General features: G+C 46.9%; 1 protein-coding gene and 1 long non-coding RNA gene across 7 annotated transcripts in view; one reads left to right on the top strand and one right to left on the bottom strand.

Annotated features, from left to right (window-relative positions):
• USP2 (ubiquitin specific peptidase 2) overlaps positions 1-16,663 on the top strand; it is a 29,274-nt gene extending 12,611 nt beyond the window's left edge. For 2 of the 5 annotated variants that reach the window (XM_074215265.1, XM_074215266.1), the window contains exons 3-13: positions 9,734-9,784; positions 10,589-10,712; positions 10,917-11,028; positions 11,156-11,266; positions 11,504-11,568; positions 11,813-11,916; positions 12,006-12,086; positions 12,237-12,315; positions 12,770-12,877; positions 13,014-13,134; positions 13,344-16,662. In XM_074215265.1, the coding sequence (XP_074071366.1) occupies positions 9,734-9,784; positions 10,589-10,712; positions 10,917-11,028; positions 11,156-11,266; positions 11,504-11,568; positions 11,813-11,916; positions 12,006-12,086; positions 12,237-12,315; positions 12,770-12,877; positions 13,014-13,134; positions 13,344-13,431 (1,044 nt within the window). In that variant the 3' untranslated portion in view covers positions 13,432-16,662. Of the gene's footprint in view, positions 1-3,963; positions 3,991-6,179; positions 6,487-9,733; positions 9,785-10,588; positions 10,713-10,916; positions 11,029-11,155; positions 11,267-11,503; positions 11,569-11,812; positions 11,917-12,005; positions 12,087-12,236; positions 12,316-12,769; positions 12,878-13,013; positions 13,135-13,343 lie in introns of those variants that run through there. The other 3 variants (XM_074215268.1, XM_074215267.1, XM_074215264.1) reach the window with 3 other exon arrangements.
• Positions 580-6,963, bottom strand: LOC141507531 (uncharacterized). Of its 2 annotated transcripts, none has more exons than XR_012474177.1 (3): positions 6,818-6,963; positions 3,651-3,732; positions 580-1,741 (listed from the first exon to the last, which is right to left on the bottom strand). It is a non-coding gene; the product is annotated as an uncharacterized LOC141507531 (long non-coding RNA). The 2 variants fall into 2 exon arrangements; XR_012474178.1 differs by lacking the exon at positions 6,818-6,963 and adding an exon at positions 6,348-6,452.
• Positions 16,664-17,299: the final 636 nt, after the last annotated feature.

Here is a 17,299-nt window from a genome sequence, read left to right as displayed (position 1 = left end):
ATGAAAAACTAATGAGAACCTGGTAGTTGGGGAGAGTGGGATAGATGGAAGAGGGGCAGTGACAATGTAAGTGAAGAAAAGTTGACAGAGGTATTGGATATGCAATCAACAACTTAGCAGCTGATTGAATATGGAAAATGTTAGAGAGAAGACTCAGTATCAGATATTCATGCCCTCAAAAATATGGGAAGTTTGGAAAAGAAATGAGTTTAGGGGAAAAAGGAAATTATTTCCATTTGGAACATGCTGAGTTTGAGAAGCTGAAAGGAATACTAGTGGAGATCAGAAGATCATAGCTTTCAAGCTGGAAGGGACCTTAGACTACATCATTTTATCCAAATCCCTTATTTTTTCAAATAAAGAAACTGAGGCCTAGAGAGGTTTAGTGAATTGTCTAAGGCCATGAAGGTTCTAAGTCAGGATTTGAATCCGACTCTTCTATCCCCAAATCTGGTCTCTTTCCATTAGACCAAGCAACCTTGATGAACTGGAGAGGTAGATTTGGGACTCATCTGCCTAGAAGTCATCATTGAAGCCAAGGAAATAGATAAGAATGGAAATCTGACATTTCACCTACCTATTGGAGAAAATTTCAGCAGAGACAGAAACCTGATGGGCCAGTGCCATGACTGTTATATGTAAAAACTTTATTGTATCTGTTTCCTTTCCTTCCTTCTTCCTCTCCTCTTCTTTTCCCTCCTTCCCATTACATAACTAGTTCCTCATGTTGATACAAGATTGAGCTTTCTTATTTGCAGTTTAGAATAGGAACTTGACCACTAGTTCCTCATGTTGATACAAGATTGAGCTTTCTTATTTGCAGTTTAGAATAGGAACTTGACCTCTTCCTTGAAAAGGAATGAGTCTGTTGACAAACTGATACTTTGGAATCACATCTTTTACTTTATTCAATCAGCTACTGTAGCAGGTGTTTTGAGAGATACAAGGGTGGATGAGTCAGTTCCAGTAGCATAAAATCTAATAGAAATAAATCACTGTCATAGATGTTCAGTCATTTCTCAGTCATGCCCAATCTTCTTGATCCCATATGGGGTTTTTTGGGCCAAGATATAAGCATGGTTTCCTATTTCCCTCTCCAGTTCATGTTACAGATGAGGAAACTGAAGCAAACTTGGTTAAGTGACATGTTTAGGTTCACACAGCTGGCAAGGGGACCAGATATGAGCTCAGGAAGACTAGTCCTCCTAAGTCCAGACCTGACACTGTCTGTTGCATCACCTAGCTGCCCCAATTGTAAAAGATACAATATAAAATAGGCCACATGACAGGAGCAAAGAAAATGCTTTAGAATTCAGAGAGGGGTAGAAATCGCTTCCAAACCAGAGTCATTAGAGAAAAATTCCAAGGTGTTGGTATTCCTACTTGAACTTGAAGAAGGACTTGAGTTTTCCATAGGCAGAGATTGGACGAAAAACACTCCAGGTAGAGCATCATGAATAAAGATACAAAAATGGGAGTATTTAAAAGGTTAGGGGAACCTAACCCAAAGTCGGGTTCCCTTCCTCTTGATTTTTTTAGATTAGGCTGCTGCTTGTCCTCTTAATTGGGAATGCAGACTTTTAGAATGCTTCAGTTACTGATAACTTCAGAGAGGGGCATTGGTGGGTCTACAGGAGGCACTTTGCTTTTGTAATGATTACCAAAGCAGGTTCTGACATTGAAGATCTTAACAAGTGAGCTCTTTTCACCTCGGCAATAGTAATATCATCAGGCCTTCACCCTGTTATGATGATATAGTATCTGTTTACAGTAGAGAAAGACATTAAGAAACAGCCTAGGAAGGAAAAAAATCAGAAATTGTAAATTCCCAGATCTCCTCTACCCATTCCTCCAGAACTTAATGCCTCAACTGTGAAGGGCATAGTCTAAAAATTAAAAAACTAGAAGTAAGGAGAAGAGGTTCCAAAAGCCTTCCAGTGGAGTGCATACGGGGGGGGGTGGGGTTGTTGTTTTTTTTTATTTTTTTTTTTTTTGTGGATGCTGTTCTTGAAATGCAGGGAGATAAGAAGGAAGAGGAAGATGGACCCAGAGGGACTCAAGCCAGTACAGGTGATTTCTGGCCTTGTTAGGGAACTGGGAGCCTCAATCTCCACTGTGCTGTCATCCCATCCTATCAACCCCACCTCTAATGTTCCCTAGGCCTATGAAGGACAAGCTGTTCTACAGAGTCCTGCCAGGGCTGTGCCTTAACCCCCCCTACAATCCTTCCTAATCCACCTCCGCTCCACCCCCTCCAGCTGCTCTCTCTCTCTCCTGGCCCTTGGCACTGAGCCTCTTCTGTTCAGCTCGGCTCACTCTCCCCAGGGAACAAAGTAGAGAGGAGATACTTGTTATCTGAGGTCCCTCCAGAGGACAAAGTCAACAGGCCGGACACCTGCCCCCTCCTCCCCCCACCCCCCACTGGAAGCCAGGAATTGAACCAGGTTGGGTCCCTGAACACAGCCCTCCCTCCCCACCCCCCTCCTCACCTAACTTCAGTGCCTCAATCCCTGGGACCTCTTTGCCCCTAGAGCTGCTGACTCAATACCCAAGGCCTGGGTTTCCAGATACTCAGTGGCAAGAGCCATCCAGGCGATAAATCATGGTCACATGACTTTACTCCCACCCTCTTGGATGGGGCTTTGGACTTGGACAGTGACCTGAAGTGAGCCGGGGATTACTCCAAATAGGGCAAATGAGGACACCAGGGACTGTCATAGGAGTTTGGAAAGTCTCCTAAAAGAGAAAGCCAGGAAGAGCTGGGGTCCACTAACTAGGAGAAAAAGCCAGTACCAAGCATCAAAAGGCTTCTTTTCACTATTTCATGCTTAGTCAGGCATCTGAATACATGAGTTTGAGTTTCACACACATCCAGTTCTACCTGATTGATGAGGACTGCAGCTAGGGAATGGTAAGGGAAGAGGCCCCAATTTTGCCTTCTCCAAGCTGCAGGTTCTTGGCCTTTAAACAGCCAGAGAAAGTTAGAGGGAATAACAGGCTTCAGTTTTCCAGTACTTTCTTTGCCTTCTATTCATTCTCTCTCTCTCTCTCTCTCTCTCTCTCTCTCTCTCTCTCTCTCTCTCTCTCTCACACACACACACACACACACACACACACACACACACACACACATGATCTCCCGGTATATATTCTGGATGACTTATTGACAGACCTGGTTCCAGCTCTGCAATGGTTAATCAAGGTCTGAGAGAATGTTCCCTGCCTCTGGGGAAATCGCTCCACTGATCATCAGGATTAGGAAGTGAACACTATGTCCAGAGCCCAGGTTGGACAAGTGGCCCCCACTCACTGAACTATATATTTGGAACTGACTTCCTGATGAACCCAGGTGTAACAGGAGAGGGAATGTATGCAGGGCTCTGGAATCTTGCTGACGCTAGTCCTCCTCCTCCTCCCCCCCATCCCCCGGGGGCCAGTGGAATTCAGAACTTGCCACCTCCTATCAATAACCTGCTTCCTAGAAGTCTTTGGGGGAGGGGGAGGAGGAGTGGAGAGTCAGTAATCATCAGACAGGGTTTAAAGAATATGGAGAACCAGAGTCCCACTTGCCTCTTCTAGTCTCATAGACAACAGAATGGCAGACCCTTTCCTCCCCCTGCAGCGAAACCAAACAGGTGCCAAATCACTACCTCATAGGCTTTGTGAGTTTCACAGGCCTCTGTTCATTCTTCCCAGAATTCCTCAGTCAGCCAGCAGCATCTGAGATATGGCCTGGAATCATAAGGATTTTTACCTGGTTAGCTTTGAAGAAGTAGTCAAAGTCATTACAGAAAGCTGTGGCCAATTACAAGGGAAGTGGAAAACAAGAAGCTTAGACAGAACAAGCAGGTACAGAGAAATGACTATCTTAGCCCAGTGAGATTGGTTCAACTTAGAATAACCTATTTTTCAAGGTACAGATAAGAGAACCAAGACCACACAATCAAGGACCGAAGTAGGACAAGTGGGTTCAACTCGATGGCCTCCAAGGTACCTTCCCATTCTAATCATACTCTGCTTTAGAGGCTCCCAGAAAAGGGTTCTCTATTTAGAAGCTTCATTCCCCTTAGTTAATTTTCCTGACCTTCTCTGACCAAGGAGAAAGGAGGGGAAGGGGAACACAGCTGCCCTTTCTGAGACGGGATAGAAGGTACCATGATGTCATAGGAAGTGAACTGGACTTGAAATGCAAAAATTGAGTTCAGATCCTGGAGTTGCTACTTATTACCTGTGTGTGACCTTGGACTTGTTACTTATACTTTCTGGGCTTTGGTTTCTTCACTGCAGAAATAAGGGGTTTGGAATTGATTTCCAATGTCCCTTTTAGATCTAGATCACTTGGGCAAGTCCCTCAAACTCTGAGCTTCAGTTTTCCCGTCTTCAAAATGTGGATAATAATACCTAAGAGTATTGAGGACCCAATGAGATAAATTATATAAAATACTCCCTATACAATTGTGTTGTTAGAATACCTGTCTTGCAGATAAGCCAGCTCTTAGCTGAACTAAAGGAACATGCCCCTGCCGCCTTTACTCAAGAAGTGACAGGATTTTCAGGCACTTAATCCAAAACCCCTAAAGCTGTCACCCAACACACTATCAGTTCCTTCACACTAATACCCCATTTTATTGTCCATCCCCTGAAGAAGGAGGCAGCTGTGACCTTCAGTTTTCTTCTGACAGATACCATAACAAAAGATGTACCCAGAAGAGCAATTACAAAAGACTTTATGAAGCAAAACCTAGACTGATACAAATCAATACAGTGTGTTTAAACTATGTACTTAATTGCTGAAGGGAACATGGTTAATGGAGTGTCAAAAGCTAAGTGGGCAGGTAACATTGTGAAATTTTCATGGAGGAGGTGAGTTTGGAAAGAGGAAAAGGAAGGTGGACTGCCAGGAAGGAGATAGGGCTTTCCCCAAGAAGCAAATCTGTGCAAAGACAGAAGTGGGAGAAGTCAGGTGGCATGAAGAGTACAGTGTGTGGGTTGGCTTGGAAAAGTAAGGATGAGTGAGCAATTAGTGGACAGTCTTAAAGGAAAGGTTAAGGAGTTTTGATTTAATTCAAGTCAATAAAAAACTGGTTTCTTAGCAAGGAAAAAATGACATAGTCCAAACGGTGTGTGAGAACAAAATGTGTCTAATGAATCTGAAAAGTGAGAGTTTTAAAGTTGGAAAACATGGCAAGCAGCAGTTGCAGTTGACCAGTTGTGAAATGGCCAGGATTGGACAGGGCACCGGTGGCTGTGGAAGTGCCCCCTTCTACCATTCATGGGGCAGAGCCCCACCAGCCCCCCTCTCCTCAAAACTCTACCTCCCCACCATGACCAGCACATGGATGGGGGGGGCTTCTAGCTTCCCTGACTTTAACACAAGGCTGAAGATATCAGGAGAGCGCTGATCGACGTGCACGCCCTGCCCGTGTGCGGGAGCTGTCCCCTGTGTGACCGTGGTCGCGTGGAGGCCCTTTGGGCACATGCGAGTCTGAGCAGGCCCGGCTTTATGAGAGGAGCCGCAAGAACGTTTCTGAACGCTACTAAATATTGTGCTCCGGCTCGGAACCGGACAGCTCTCCAGGCGGGTCCAGGTGCCCCATTGGGGGGGGGGGTAGGACGGGGAGGCCCCGAGGCGGGCTGCAGGCCGAGTTTGGGGCCCCAGGGAAGCTGCTGCTCTGCGAGAGCGCCTCCCCGGTCTCCCCCGGCTTCTGCGGCCCGGCCCTCTGCGGGGCGCTGCCGTAGGGGGCCAGCAGGGGCGGCTTCTCGCGGCGCCGCGGGCCCCCGCGGACTGCTGCCCGGGCCGAGGCGCTCGGTGGCGCGGGGGCCGCGGCCGCTCCTGCGGGCTGCCACGTCTCGCCCCGGGCCTCGTGCCTGGCACCCGGACGGAGGCTCGGACGCGCACGGGCCGGGGCCCTGGGCCGGGACCTCAGCCGCTCCACCTGTCAAATGAGGAGTGGGCCCGCGGCCTCCGGGGCCGGGAGCTGGGAGAAGGGAGGCCGAGTGCCTGTCCCCCGTGTCCCCCCTCCCCGCGCCCGCCGCAGCCCGGCCCGCCCCGCCACACCCCCCTGACGTCAGCGGCCCCAGCCTCCGGGCCCGGGAGCCCGACAGTCGCCCGGTCTGTTGGCTGAGCGAGCGGCGGCGCGGGCGCAGGGGAGGGGGCTCGCCAGCCCCCGGGAGCGGCGGCGCGGGGCTCGGGAGCGGTTACCGGCCAGCAGAGCGCGCCCCGGCGCCGGCCGCAGGGTCCCCGGCCCGCTGCGGGGGTCTCGCGCCGCCTACTAACGTCCGTGGGGGAGGGGAGGGGCGCCTAGCGCAGGCCCCCCCGCCGGCAGGGCCGCCCCCAGCATGCGCACCTCGTACACCGTGACCTTGCCCGAGGAGCCCCCGGCGGCGCCTTTCCCAGGCTTCGGGAAGGAGCTGCGGCCCCGCGCCCCGCTGCCCCGCTCCCTGCTGCTCTCCACCTTCGTGGGGCTCCTGCTCAACAAGGCCAAGGTACGGCGGCCCCGCTCGGGACCCTGCCCCGCCCCGGGAGGGGGAGGGCGCTGCCGGCCCCCGGCCCCCCTCCCCCCACTGCCAGGTGAGCCCACTCCGGGGGGGCCCAGAACGCGCCCCCCCCCCCGGCGCCGGTGCCAACCCCGACCCAGGCCGCGACCGCCTCGAGACGGTCGGTGCCAGGGAACCTTGAGGAGGGCAGCGGTGCGGTTGGCACGCGCTGACCCTCCTGGGCCGGGGTCCCAGCAGAGAAGCCCTGGGTCCGGGGGCAGAGCCCTGCGGCCTGCGAGTGGCCTGGGGACAGAGAAGGGCGCGTGCCGGCCGGCCCCACCTGGCCGGCCCTGAATGGTGGAGACACCTTAGAGCCGTGCTGGCAGGTCGAGACAGGGACCTCCTCTCCCCAGCGCCCTCCGAGAGGAAAGCGGGGGCCGCAGCTTGACAGCTCTTATGTAACAGGCACCGCCGCCTCGGCCCGCCAGAGCATGGACTGCTCCTGCCAGAGCCACGCCAGCCTCTGGGCTCCAGCCAGGACCCACGGCTGCCACAATAGCTGAGGTGCTCGCCGAATTAGCCCACGTGTTAAGGAACAACTTTGCTGTGACCTCTGATCCCTAAAGTCTTCTTTTTATGGTCTGGTGGTATTCAGGGACAGATTCTGTCAGCCCCTCCCACGGCTGTCCTGACCTTCCCTATTATTTTCTGAAGGGTGTAGGCTGTTCGATCCTCAAGATACTTTCTCTAGATGTTATTGTCACAGGATCATAGATTTTCTAATGGCCATTTTTATAAATTGCCAGGAATTTTCAACATTCCTATAGTTTTTAGAAAAGGGGACAAGAAACAGATTGAAATCTCCTAGCTCCTCAATTTTAGCTTCTCCCTGTTGGCCCAGAGGTAGGATTGTTTTTGGTAAGAAAGGTCACTCCTGGGACATTTTGTTCCTTGCTAGAATGGAAAATGCTGACTTTCCCTGGAGCTCCTAATTTCCTATTCAATGGCAGACTATTTGGCTGAATGCAAACCATTACTCTCCTTTAATTCCTACCCTAGACTCTAAGTTCAACTTCCTGCACGTGGGTCTTAGTATTTGGCAAGAAGGATGAATTCATGAAGTTTTATGTAAACAGTTAACCTCCAAAGACCAGGGGAGGGGGATGTGGGGTCTTCATGAGACCTGAAGGGAATCCCACTAGAGACCAGCTGAAACTTGGATACAAGGGACATGGTTTTGCCATAATGGATAGTAATAGTGATGACATTCCTTGTTTGACCCTCCTTCTTCCAAGCTATCAGCTCCAGATTTAAAATACCTTGGAGGGGTGGGGGTGGGGAAAACCTAGATAGAAAGATGACCCTATATTCTTCCCCAGGTTAATACTGGTAGACACTGATTGGCATGGTTGGAAGGATGCTCATGGCCTCAGTTTTTTCATGTGTTCAAGTTAAGGAATTTGGCACACTAGATTAAAGTATAGGATTACGCCAAAGACAGGTATTAGTTGGCATCTGAGGGCAAGGTTTTCAGCATTCAGTTAGGAATCATCAAAACAGAAATGTATTATAGTCTTAACAGTGTGTGTTAGATCACACTGTACTTCTCCAGGGCCACTTGCATGTTTTTTTCAATAAGGTTTCTGCCCCAAAGATCACATCAATCTCTTCCCTATCAGGATGCTGCAAGCTAGACTGTCTTAACCCTGAATCTCACTTTATATTATTCAGTTAGTATCATATAGTATCAGCCTTGGCATCCTGTTCTCCTCAGGCATGACAACTTTTGCATGGTGCCAATATATCTTTCACTGTGATTATAGATTTAAGGGTTCTTTTTTCAATGGCACAATTTTACTTCACATGCTGGGATTTGGCTTTGTAACTAAGGGAGATCTTAAAGTTTAGTAATGGGCTCAACATTTAAAAAGTAACATTTACCCACATCCATCAGCTCTCCTTTCCCTGACCACTTCTCCTGGAGTAGTGCGCCTCTGACAACTAAGTAGGCTGTCAGTATATATAAGGAGTAATTTTAGCTGAGCTATTTCAAGCTCCTGTTCTGATGAGGGTTGAGCTGGCCCAACACAAGCCCCAGCCAGTACAGCTGTGGAGCTGTGTTTGATCATGGACCATCTCCCTAGAAGTAGAGGTGACACATTTTGAAACCACTGTTTTAACAACCCTTTTGACACTTTAAACTTTCTACCTACTCGGATTAGTAAAGGAGCCTTGACATGGGCATCCTGACTTCCTGTCTGAGCACCTGTTCTACCTGTATCACTTCTCACCAGCTCCCATTATAGGGATGTGAGTAAGAATAGCACCCTTCAGATAGACTTTTACCTCTGCTTAGCCACCTGAGTGATATCAAATCACCCTAATTTGACATCACTAGGATTCCCAGCCAGCAGCCTCTCAGGATATAAGAACCCAAGCCATGGAGCCAGGGAAGGAAGATTCTCCTAGTTCTTAATTCATCAGCCCTTGGGAGTTGAGCGAAGAAGGAAGGAATTTTCCACCTGTCAATGGCATTTTGGACTGGCAGAAACTTGAGCTTCTCCCAGCTGAGGATCTGAAAACATGGATTATGATTTATTTCATTAAACATTTCAAGCCCTCTTTGAAGTGGCCATTATAGCTCCCACTTTTTACATTGGTCAACCATAGTGGAATCAGGAATTATTCACCTTAGGCAAGTTACTTAATTTCTCTGGGCTTCATTTTCTTAATCTGTAAATGAGAGGGGGTTAGACTAGATGATCTCAGAGGTTCCTTCCAGATCTAAAATCTTAGTGATCCTATAAGTCAGAGCCATGAAGAAAATCCCAATTTTTTTGTCTTACAGCTTCCCGTAGTCAGAAATAGAGGGGAAACTCAAATGTTCTAAATTCTATTTCTCAGCCTTAATGGCTAGCGCTTGCCTGCTGTAGGAGAAAAGTAGTAAAGATAAGTGAAAAGGTGAAAAATAGTAGTTGTTTTTGACAAAATAAAACACAATTCTGAAGAGCACTTTTGTTTCTTTGTTGAAAAGGAATTCTTTACCCCTCTTTTCCGTGAGGAGCACAGACCTAGGAGAAAAAGAGAACCAGGTGAAAATATTTGTTTCCCAGTGCTCCTGGCTTAGGGAAGTCCTGAGGCCTCTATCAGATCGGTGCTATGGACCCAGCACAGGCTCTACCTGCATAGCTGACTAGGTTTCTGCCTAATGTTTCATATATTCTTTCTTTCTATTTTCATTTGTTTAATTTTGCAGACCTCTAAGAGCACCCAGGGTCTGGCTGGTCTTCGAAACCTTGGGAACACGGTGAGTACTAAACCTAAACTGCACATCTCTACCCAACCCAGTTGTTCAAGATTCCCCTTCCTGTTCCTGGCAAAGCCATCCTAACTAAAGCCACCCACCTAGCTACAGGCAAGATAACTACCTGCTAAGCCAATTGGTTCCTTCCTTTCCTGGATGGCATTTCTCAGAATGATGATTCCTTGCCTTAATTCCCCAGAAAAAAAAGCCCCGCTGAGGGGGAGCTACCCTTTTAACTGGCAGTGGTACTCCCCTTCCTGGATCCTTCCCCTCAAGAGTTTCCTTCCATTTTCTACTCCCCTTCTCCCAATCTTGCCCACACCCTGTTGCACACCCCTACAGTAAATAACCCTTTACGTCATCCTGTGCTGACACAGGGAATTTACTATAGGTCAGCCACCCTTTCACTTATGAAAAGAGGAACTTGAGGTTGTGGGAGGATTCATATCTGGGGTAAACCAGATATGAAGCTAGAATTCTATATTGGGGCCACACATCTCTCCTCCAGACTGAGCTGAGACTAGGGATAGCTCAGGTAGGCAGCCACCTAGGATTCAATACTGGGAAGGGGTTGGAGTCTTATAAGGGAAGCATTTGAATATTGTTTATAAATATCTGGTTTTTTAATGCCTAAATATTCCATTCTTCCTGGCACATTGATATTTTTATTCCTTGATAAATTGAGCATGAATTCTTTGAACAAAAGCTGGGGGGGGGGGGAGAATGTAATTCTCAAGCCTTGCTTATGGTGTATAGATAGCTCATCTCTCTGCTTAGCCCAGCAATGCCTCCTGTTATCTCTTTCAGTGCTTCATGAACTCAATCCTGCAGTGCCTGAGCAACACCCGGGAGCTAAGAGATTATTGTCTCCAGAGGCTCTACCTTCGTGACCTCAATAGCAGCAGCCATGCACATACAGCACTTATGGAGGGTGAGGAATCTTTGGGTAGTTGTCTTTGTAACCCATGCATGCTTCCGCTATTCTCTGGCCTCCTTTGGTGTGTCTCTGGTCATGGTTTCTTGCCATTTTACTTTGTTTTGGTACATGCCTACCTTGGTTAGGGTCCCAGTTTCAGAGACCCTTAATGGACTGTTCTGTGCCCTGGCGTTTTCAGACATGTTTTCTTTCTAATAGAATTTGCAAAACTGATCCAGACTATATGGACTTCGTCACCTAATGATGTGGTGAGCCCATCAGAGTTCAAGACCCAGATCCAGAGATTTGCACCCCGATTCGTTGGCTATAAGTAAGGCTTCTGCAGAGAGATGTCTCTTCCCAGGGTGGGTGAAGGGGATAGTTGAGAACTTCTGGGGAGATGTGTATGAACTTCTTGCCCTTTCCTCTACTCATTGGTTTCTGTTCTCATTGTTCAGTCAGCAGGATGCTCAAGAGTTCCTTCGCTTTCTACTGGATGGACTCCATAATGAGGTGAACCGGGTCACAGTACGGCCTAAGTCTAATCCTGAGAACCTCGATCACCTTCCGTAAGTGATAGGAGAAAAGAATGAACAAAAAGAAAAAGGAAAAAAATGTGGTGCTCTACCTTTCCCCACAAAAGCAAAGGATTCCAAGGAAATGACCAAGGAAACCAAAGTAGAGTAGATCCCTACATTAGATCTGAGAACCAATTTGGGTCATTGTTTTTGTTACACTTGTAACTTCATCATAATTTGTGCCTTAAGTCAGTTATTTTTTCATCTTTCTCTTTCTGGGTACCACAGTGATGAGGAGAAAGGGCGACAAATGTGGAGGAAATATCTGGAACGAGAAGACAGTAGGATTGGGGGTAAGTATTGGAAATCACATGAGGTGGATATCAAGTTTTATTGTCCTTTTGAACCTGAGCAATTGGGAAAAGATGTAGGAATCCCCAAGTATAAGATCTGAAGATCACTGTCCCTCCTGGATCTAGTTCTCAGTAGCAGCACCATCAGTATACTGAAAAGAAATAAGTAAATCATATAATTACTGCAATGTATTACTGCATGTCCTTCTCCTCCTTATCTGTCTCACTTCTATCTTTTCCCTAGATCTCTTTGTGGGGCAGCTAAAGAGCTCTTTGACATGTACTGAGTGTGGTTATTGCTCTACCGTCTTTGACCCCTTCTGGGACCTTTCCCTCCCCATTGCAAAGGTAATGCTGACTACAGGCCCACTTTTTGAAAATCCCCTTCCCAGCTTTTCCTCTCTGTGGTCTCTTACCTTAGCCCTGTATTTTTCTAGCGGGGCTATCCTGAGGTGACCCTGATGGACTGCATGAGGCTCTTCACCAAAGAGGATGTGCTAGATGGAGATGAGAAACCAGTAAGTGATACTTTCTGATCAGCAAATAACTTTTTGTTAACACTTTAGTTTACTTGAGATTCAGCTAATCAAGTCAAGCCTAGGATTCACTACCATCAGGTCCTGTGATTCCCTCCACAACTCATCAATTGTGTTTCTTATGTTTTTTAGACATGCTGTCGATGCCGAGCCAGAAAAAGGTGTATAAAGAAATTCTCCATCCAGAAGTTCCCAAAGATCTTGGTGCTCCGTATCCTTGGCATCTTGATTTTAGGGGAAGGTGAAGGGCAATGAAATGGGGCTGATTGAATTGTGGGAGGGAGGGTAAAGGTCAGACAGAACTGGGAAGCAAGATTGGGTGAGGCAGAGAGGTGGTAGAGTGGAGGGAGAGGCCTGGAGTTGGCCACTTAACTTCTGCCTTAGTGTTTTTTCCTCTATAAATGGGAATGATAAGACCCTATCCTCCCAGGGCTGCAGTGAGAACCTGAGAAGGCACAGAGCCATGGGAATGTCGGAAGGACTCTATTGGCTTTTGTGCCTCATTTTCTGTTATTTTAAAAACCAGAAAGCTGAGTTAGGACTTGGATTTGTTCTTTGGACTTTGTTCTTAGACAGCACTTAGCATGGTGCCATTTACTTAGTAGACAATATGTGTGTGAAGAACAAATACTCCCCTCTCCACTCTTAACTCAAACCAATTCCAGATTTAAAGCGATTCTCAGAATCCAGGATACGAACCAGCAAACTCACAACATTTGTGAACTTCCCATTGAGAGACCTGGACTTGAGAGAATTTGCCTCAGAAAACACCAGTGAGTGTCTTAAGTGAATTTTGGCGGAGACGAAGGGGAGGGGGAGGCGGAGGTGTCACACCTTTAGGATGGGAGTGAGAGAATAAGGGAACCTTGAAGCCCTTGCTGCAGTTTGACTCGCCACTTCCTCATTTAGACCACGCTGTTTACAACCTGTATGCTGTGTCCAATCACTCTGGAACCACCATGGGCGGCCACTATACTGCCTATTGTCGGAGCCCAGTGACAGGAGAATGGCATACCTTCAATGACTCCAGGTGAGTGGAGTTGGGAATGGGGGGGGGGGGGGAGCTCTGTTTGAGGCAGGAAGAACAGAGTTTCTGTATGTTCAGCAAGCCAAGAGCTCAGGGTTATTGAAAAGTTATAGTAGTAGCAAAGGAAAATGTTAATGATCCTGCTGGTTGTCCAGAGATGGCCCTTGACCAGCCTCTGACCATGACACTGATTGTCCCTCCTTTTTCCACAGCGTCACACCCATGTCCTCCAGCCAAGTGCGAAGCAGTGATGCCTATTTGCTCTTTTATGAACTGGCCAGCCCACCCTCCCGTATGTAGCGGCAGGGGTGCCACCCCCCCATCTCCCCCTCCCCGTGGCAGCCCCACATCCCAAGTTTTTTAAAAAGACAAAAAAAATGAAACTGCAAATGAAAGCGAAAGAGAGAGAGAGAGAGAGAGTAATAAACTAAAATAAAGCTGTGGAGCAGGAGTTTATGCAGCCTGGTCAGGAGCTGGGAGAGAGGAGCTAGGTGTTCCAAGATTCACCCACACCTGGCTGGGAAGACGCAGGAGGACTCAGAGACTTGAATCAGCAAGATGCTCCCTCAGCTTCTCGTGTTTTCTTTTTTTAAAACTTGTGTTTTCCATGTGTGTAATAAATAACAGCAGTTTGTGGGGAGAAGGCCCTCATCCATTTGCTGCTGTCTCCAGCCTCCAACTCCTCCTGAGGAGACCTCACCCTCCGGAGCCTGACTAGGAGGACTGCTGCCTGGACTTGCTGGCTCTGCACAGAGGAGAGCCCATCCCCGCACGGCTGGCCTACCCAAGTCACATGTGAGCCAAGAGGCCTCCTGACGCTGCTAACTCCAGAGGAACTGACTGTGGGATATTTTTTGAAACAAGCAGTTTTTGTTTTTAAAAGCCCAATTTTCTTTTTTCTTTTTGTTTTTCAAACAACTACAAGCAGAGTTCTTAGACTGGAGATGTTCTCTCATATGCCTCTTTGCAGCTGGGGAGTTGTGTTGGTTTTATTTTTTAACTTGTCAAGCACAACTTTTTCTAACAATAGCCCCCAGTGGTGCTAGGCAGGTATGTCAGCAGGGCCCTGGGCACAGCCATTATAGAACTGGCATCTAACAAGTTTTGGGGGGCTTTTTGGGTTTTTTTAAACCTTTTTGGATGGATTCTAGTTGCCTCTGAGAATTGTGCCTTACAGCATTTGGGGACTAGGGGAATGCCCTCTGCCTTGTTTTCCCTTCCCTCAGTGCTTTGTTCAAATTTGCTGGGGGAACAGAAGCTATGTCCTTACACCACTGACTTACTTCATAGTGCAGTGAGATGAAGAGGCAAGTAGGGGAGGAGAACATCTCATGACAAGGTGTCTGATTCTCCCTACCCACTTCTCCAATCAATCTTTGGTTCCACTCCCTAGGCATTGAGAAAGGACAGTATAAACCATTTCCCTGGCACCATTCCCAGTTTTTTCTTCTAATTTATTCCCTTCCCTGCCATTCCCTCCTTCCCTCAGAGCTTCTCAGACATAGGCCCCTTGGACTGAGTTTCTCAGGGACACCCATGCTGCCCTTCTGGCTCCTTTTGTCATTAATCTTTAGTAACATCTTAACAGCTAACAGCCATGAGTACTTTGGGGACATGCTGCCTCAGCCCTTAGTGTTTCACCCCAATGCAGTCCTGGTTCTGCCCTTAGGTAGTTGGACACAACTCTGCTGGGTCTCTGGAAAGGAAGATTAGCCCCAAGGAATGAACTCTTTGGGTCCTCCCCCACAGCAGACCCAGGATCAACTTGTGCTGCTCAGATTGAGGCACTCTAATGCATGAAGGGGAAGACCCCATAGGTTTAGCTGGCCTGACCCCCTTGTGCAGGGGAGACCTGTAAACCTGAGCCAAGGGGCGGGTGTACACTTGCTTACTGTGTAAGCAAGAGTAAAAGAGAATGTCTAATGTACAGTGGAACCTTGTACAGAATAAATTTTAGCTTTGAGAAAAAAAGGCAACCTTTCTTTGAATGAACTGTTGATTGGGGTTGGGGCTGGATGTGTCTCGACAGGGCTGCTTACAATTTGATACTCAAGAGTAGTCTTGTTAACCCACTGAACCATGGGCAGTGACCAGTATCATATAGGGGTAGGAAGCACTACTCTGAGCATCAGTAATTCTGTCCCTGTTGATGTACATTGAGCAGCTAGATGGCACAGTGAATAGAGTGCCAGCTCTAAAGTCAGGAAGACAATCATGAGTTCAAATCTGGCCTTAGACATTATCTTAGACCCTGGGCAAGTGACTTCTCTTTGCCTCAAGTTTCCTTATCTGTAAAATGAGCTGGAGAAGGAAATGTCAAACCACTCCAGTAACCTTGCCAAGAAAACTCCAAATGAGATCACAAAAACTCAGACAAGACTGAAACAACCAAACAAAAACAACAGTGAGGAATCCAGTCTAACCCCTCCTTTCTAACAGCTGGTCATCCAGCTTCCACTGAAAAACTTGAAGGGTGGAGGAATCGGTTCCCTAAGGCCACCCATCCTATTGTTGGCTCCAATTATGGGGAAGGGCTTTCTCTGAAATCGTTTCCCAGGAGCTTCTGCTTCTCTTGACAGTATGTGGGGATACCTCCCTCCATCTCCTCACCTGAAAAGAGGTGAGGTTTGATTAGAGTTCTTCAGTTCTTTCAGTATCCAAAGTTCTATGACTAAATCCTCTTTAATAAGCAGCTGCATTCCCCCTTCTAAACAACCTACATTAAATACCACCCATTGATTACAGCAGTAATTTTATTTAAACCAAGAATCACATGCCCATAAGACTGTAAAACCATCCTCATTACATAATTAAACACTTATTTTTGTGTTTGGTTAAAGTAGAAATCTTACCCCATGCAGTCACAGGAGTTTTATGTAATATCCTGCCTGTTAAAAATAAGACCTCTTTAAAAAATCTTTGTATCCTGTAATTTTGAATATTTTTCCTTTTAGTCCAGTATTTGCTCTCTCTAGACCTTTCATTGCTTGAAGTCACTGCAAATTTAGATTAAATTTGGGTTCAAGATTTCTTCCATCTCTGTTACCCATCCTTCCCCTGGCATCATTTGTACCATACTACACCAATCAGTCAAAAAAGGAGTCGTCTTAGGGGAATGGCATTCCCTTACCTGAAACTGCCCCACCACTACCCCAACTATGCTGTCTCCATTTCTTTATTAAGGTTCTCTGGACAAGGCTAAATGTTATAGATAAAAAAAATGCTAAATATCTTTGCTCTCACAGAACTTTTTTACTTGGGGATAAGAGGATTAAAACATGAGTATGAGTTCATCTGAAGAAGTGAAGAATGCTAATAACTGGAGGGATAAGAAGGGCACCTAAGGCTACATCTTGAAGAAATTTAAGAATTCTAAGGCAGAGGAAATGGGGAATTTGTTCTAGGAATATAGGGGGAAGTCTGTAAGAAGAAATGTAGATGGAAGAAAGTGGAAAATCAGATTCAGAGAGCAGTATGGTTATTTGACTCAAGCAGAGTCCCTAAAGGAATGATACAAAATACATAGAAGCATATGACCTAAAAGTAGTTGGACTTTAGTCTTTAACTTTTTTAGTTAGAAGAAAGACATAAGTTCAAATACAAGTCTCAAGACAGTGACTGGACTTGCCAACTCTAAAACAGAGATTTGATTTGATTATTAGAGCATCTTCCCTCAGGTGATTTTGAAAATCAAGTGTTTTAGAAGAGCTTTAAATGCCAGACTGAGAAAGGTTATAGTTTATCCTAAATTCAAGAAGGAGCCCTGTTGAGTCCCACTTCTGGACTCCCTCAATCTTCCCCAGGCAAACATTGGAGGGGGTGGAAGACAATACAAGATCTCCAAGTGTTCTGTTTATTTACCAAAACACCAGTGCTTAAATACCTTTCTAGTCTCTAATCCACTCCCACTCCCATGGCACTTAGTAAGATAACTCTGGTGCTCAAGGACACCAGGTGAAGATAATTTATAGTGCTCCCACACACAACAGTCCCTAACAGAGCCTCTGAAGACTATCGAGGACTTGAGTTTAAAAAGTCAGACCTGAGTTTTAGGAAAGACATTTGCTAGTTGTTAAGGAGTCTAAGTCAGAGGAGAGAAACAGAAGGCTAGGACTAGAGTGGTGGTAATGGAAGTGTCAAGAAAGGAAGCAATACAAGAGAGGCTGCT

Source organism: Macrotis lagotis, chromosome 1, assembly GCF_037893015.1.
Source record: "Macrotis lagotis isolate mMagLag1 chromosome 1, bilby.v1.9.chrom.fasta, whole genome shotgun sequence".
Lineage (NCBI taxonomy): Eukaryota > Metazoa > Chordata > Mammalia > Peramelemorphia > Peramelidae > Macrotis > Macrotis lagotis.
Note: the sequence above shows the minus strand (reverse complement) of the source record. Positions and strands in the feature narration are given on the sequence as shown.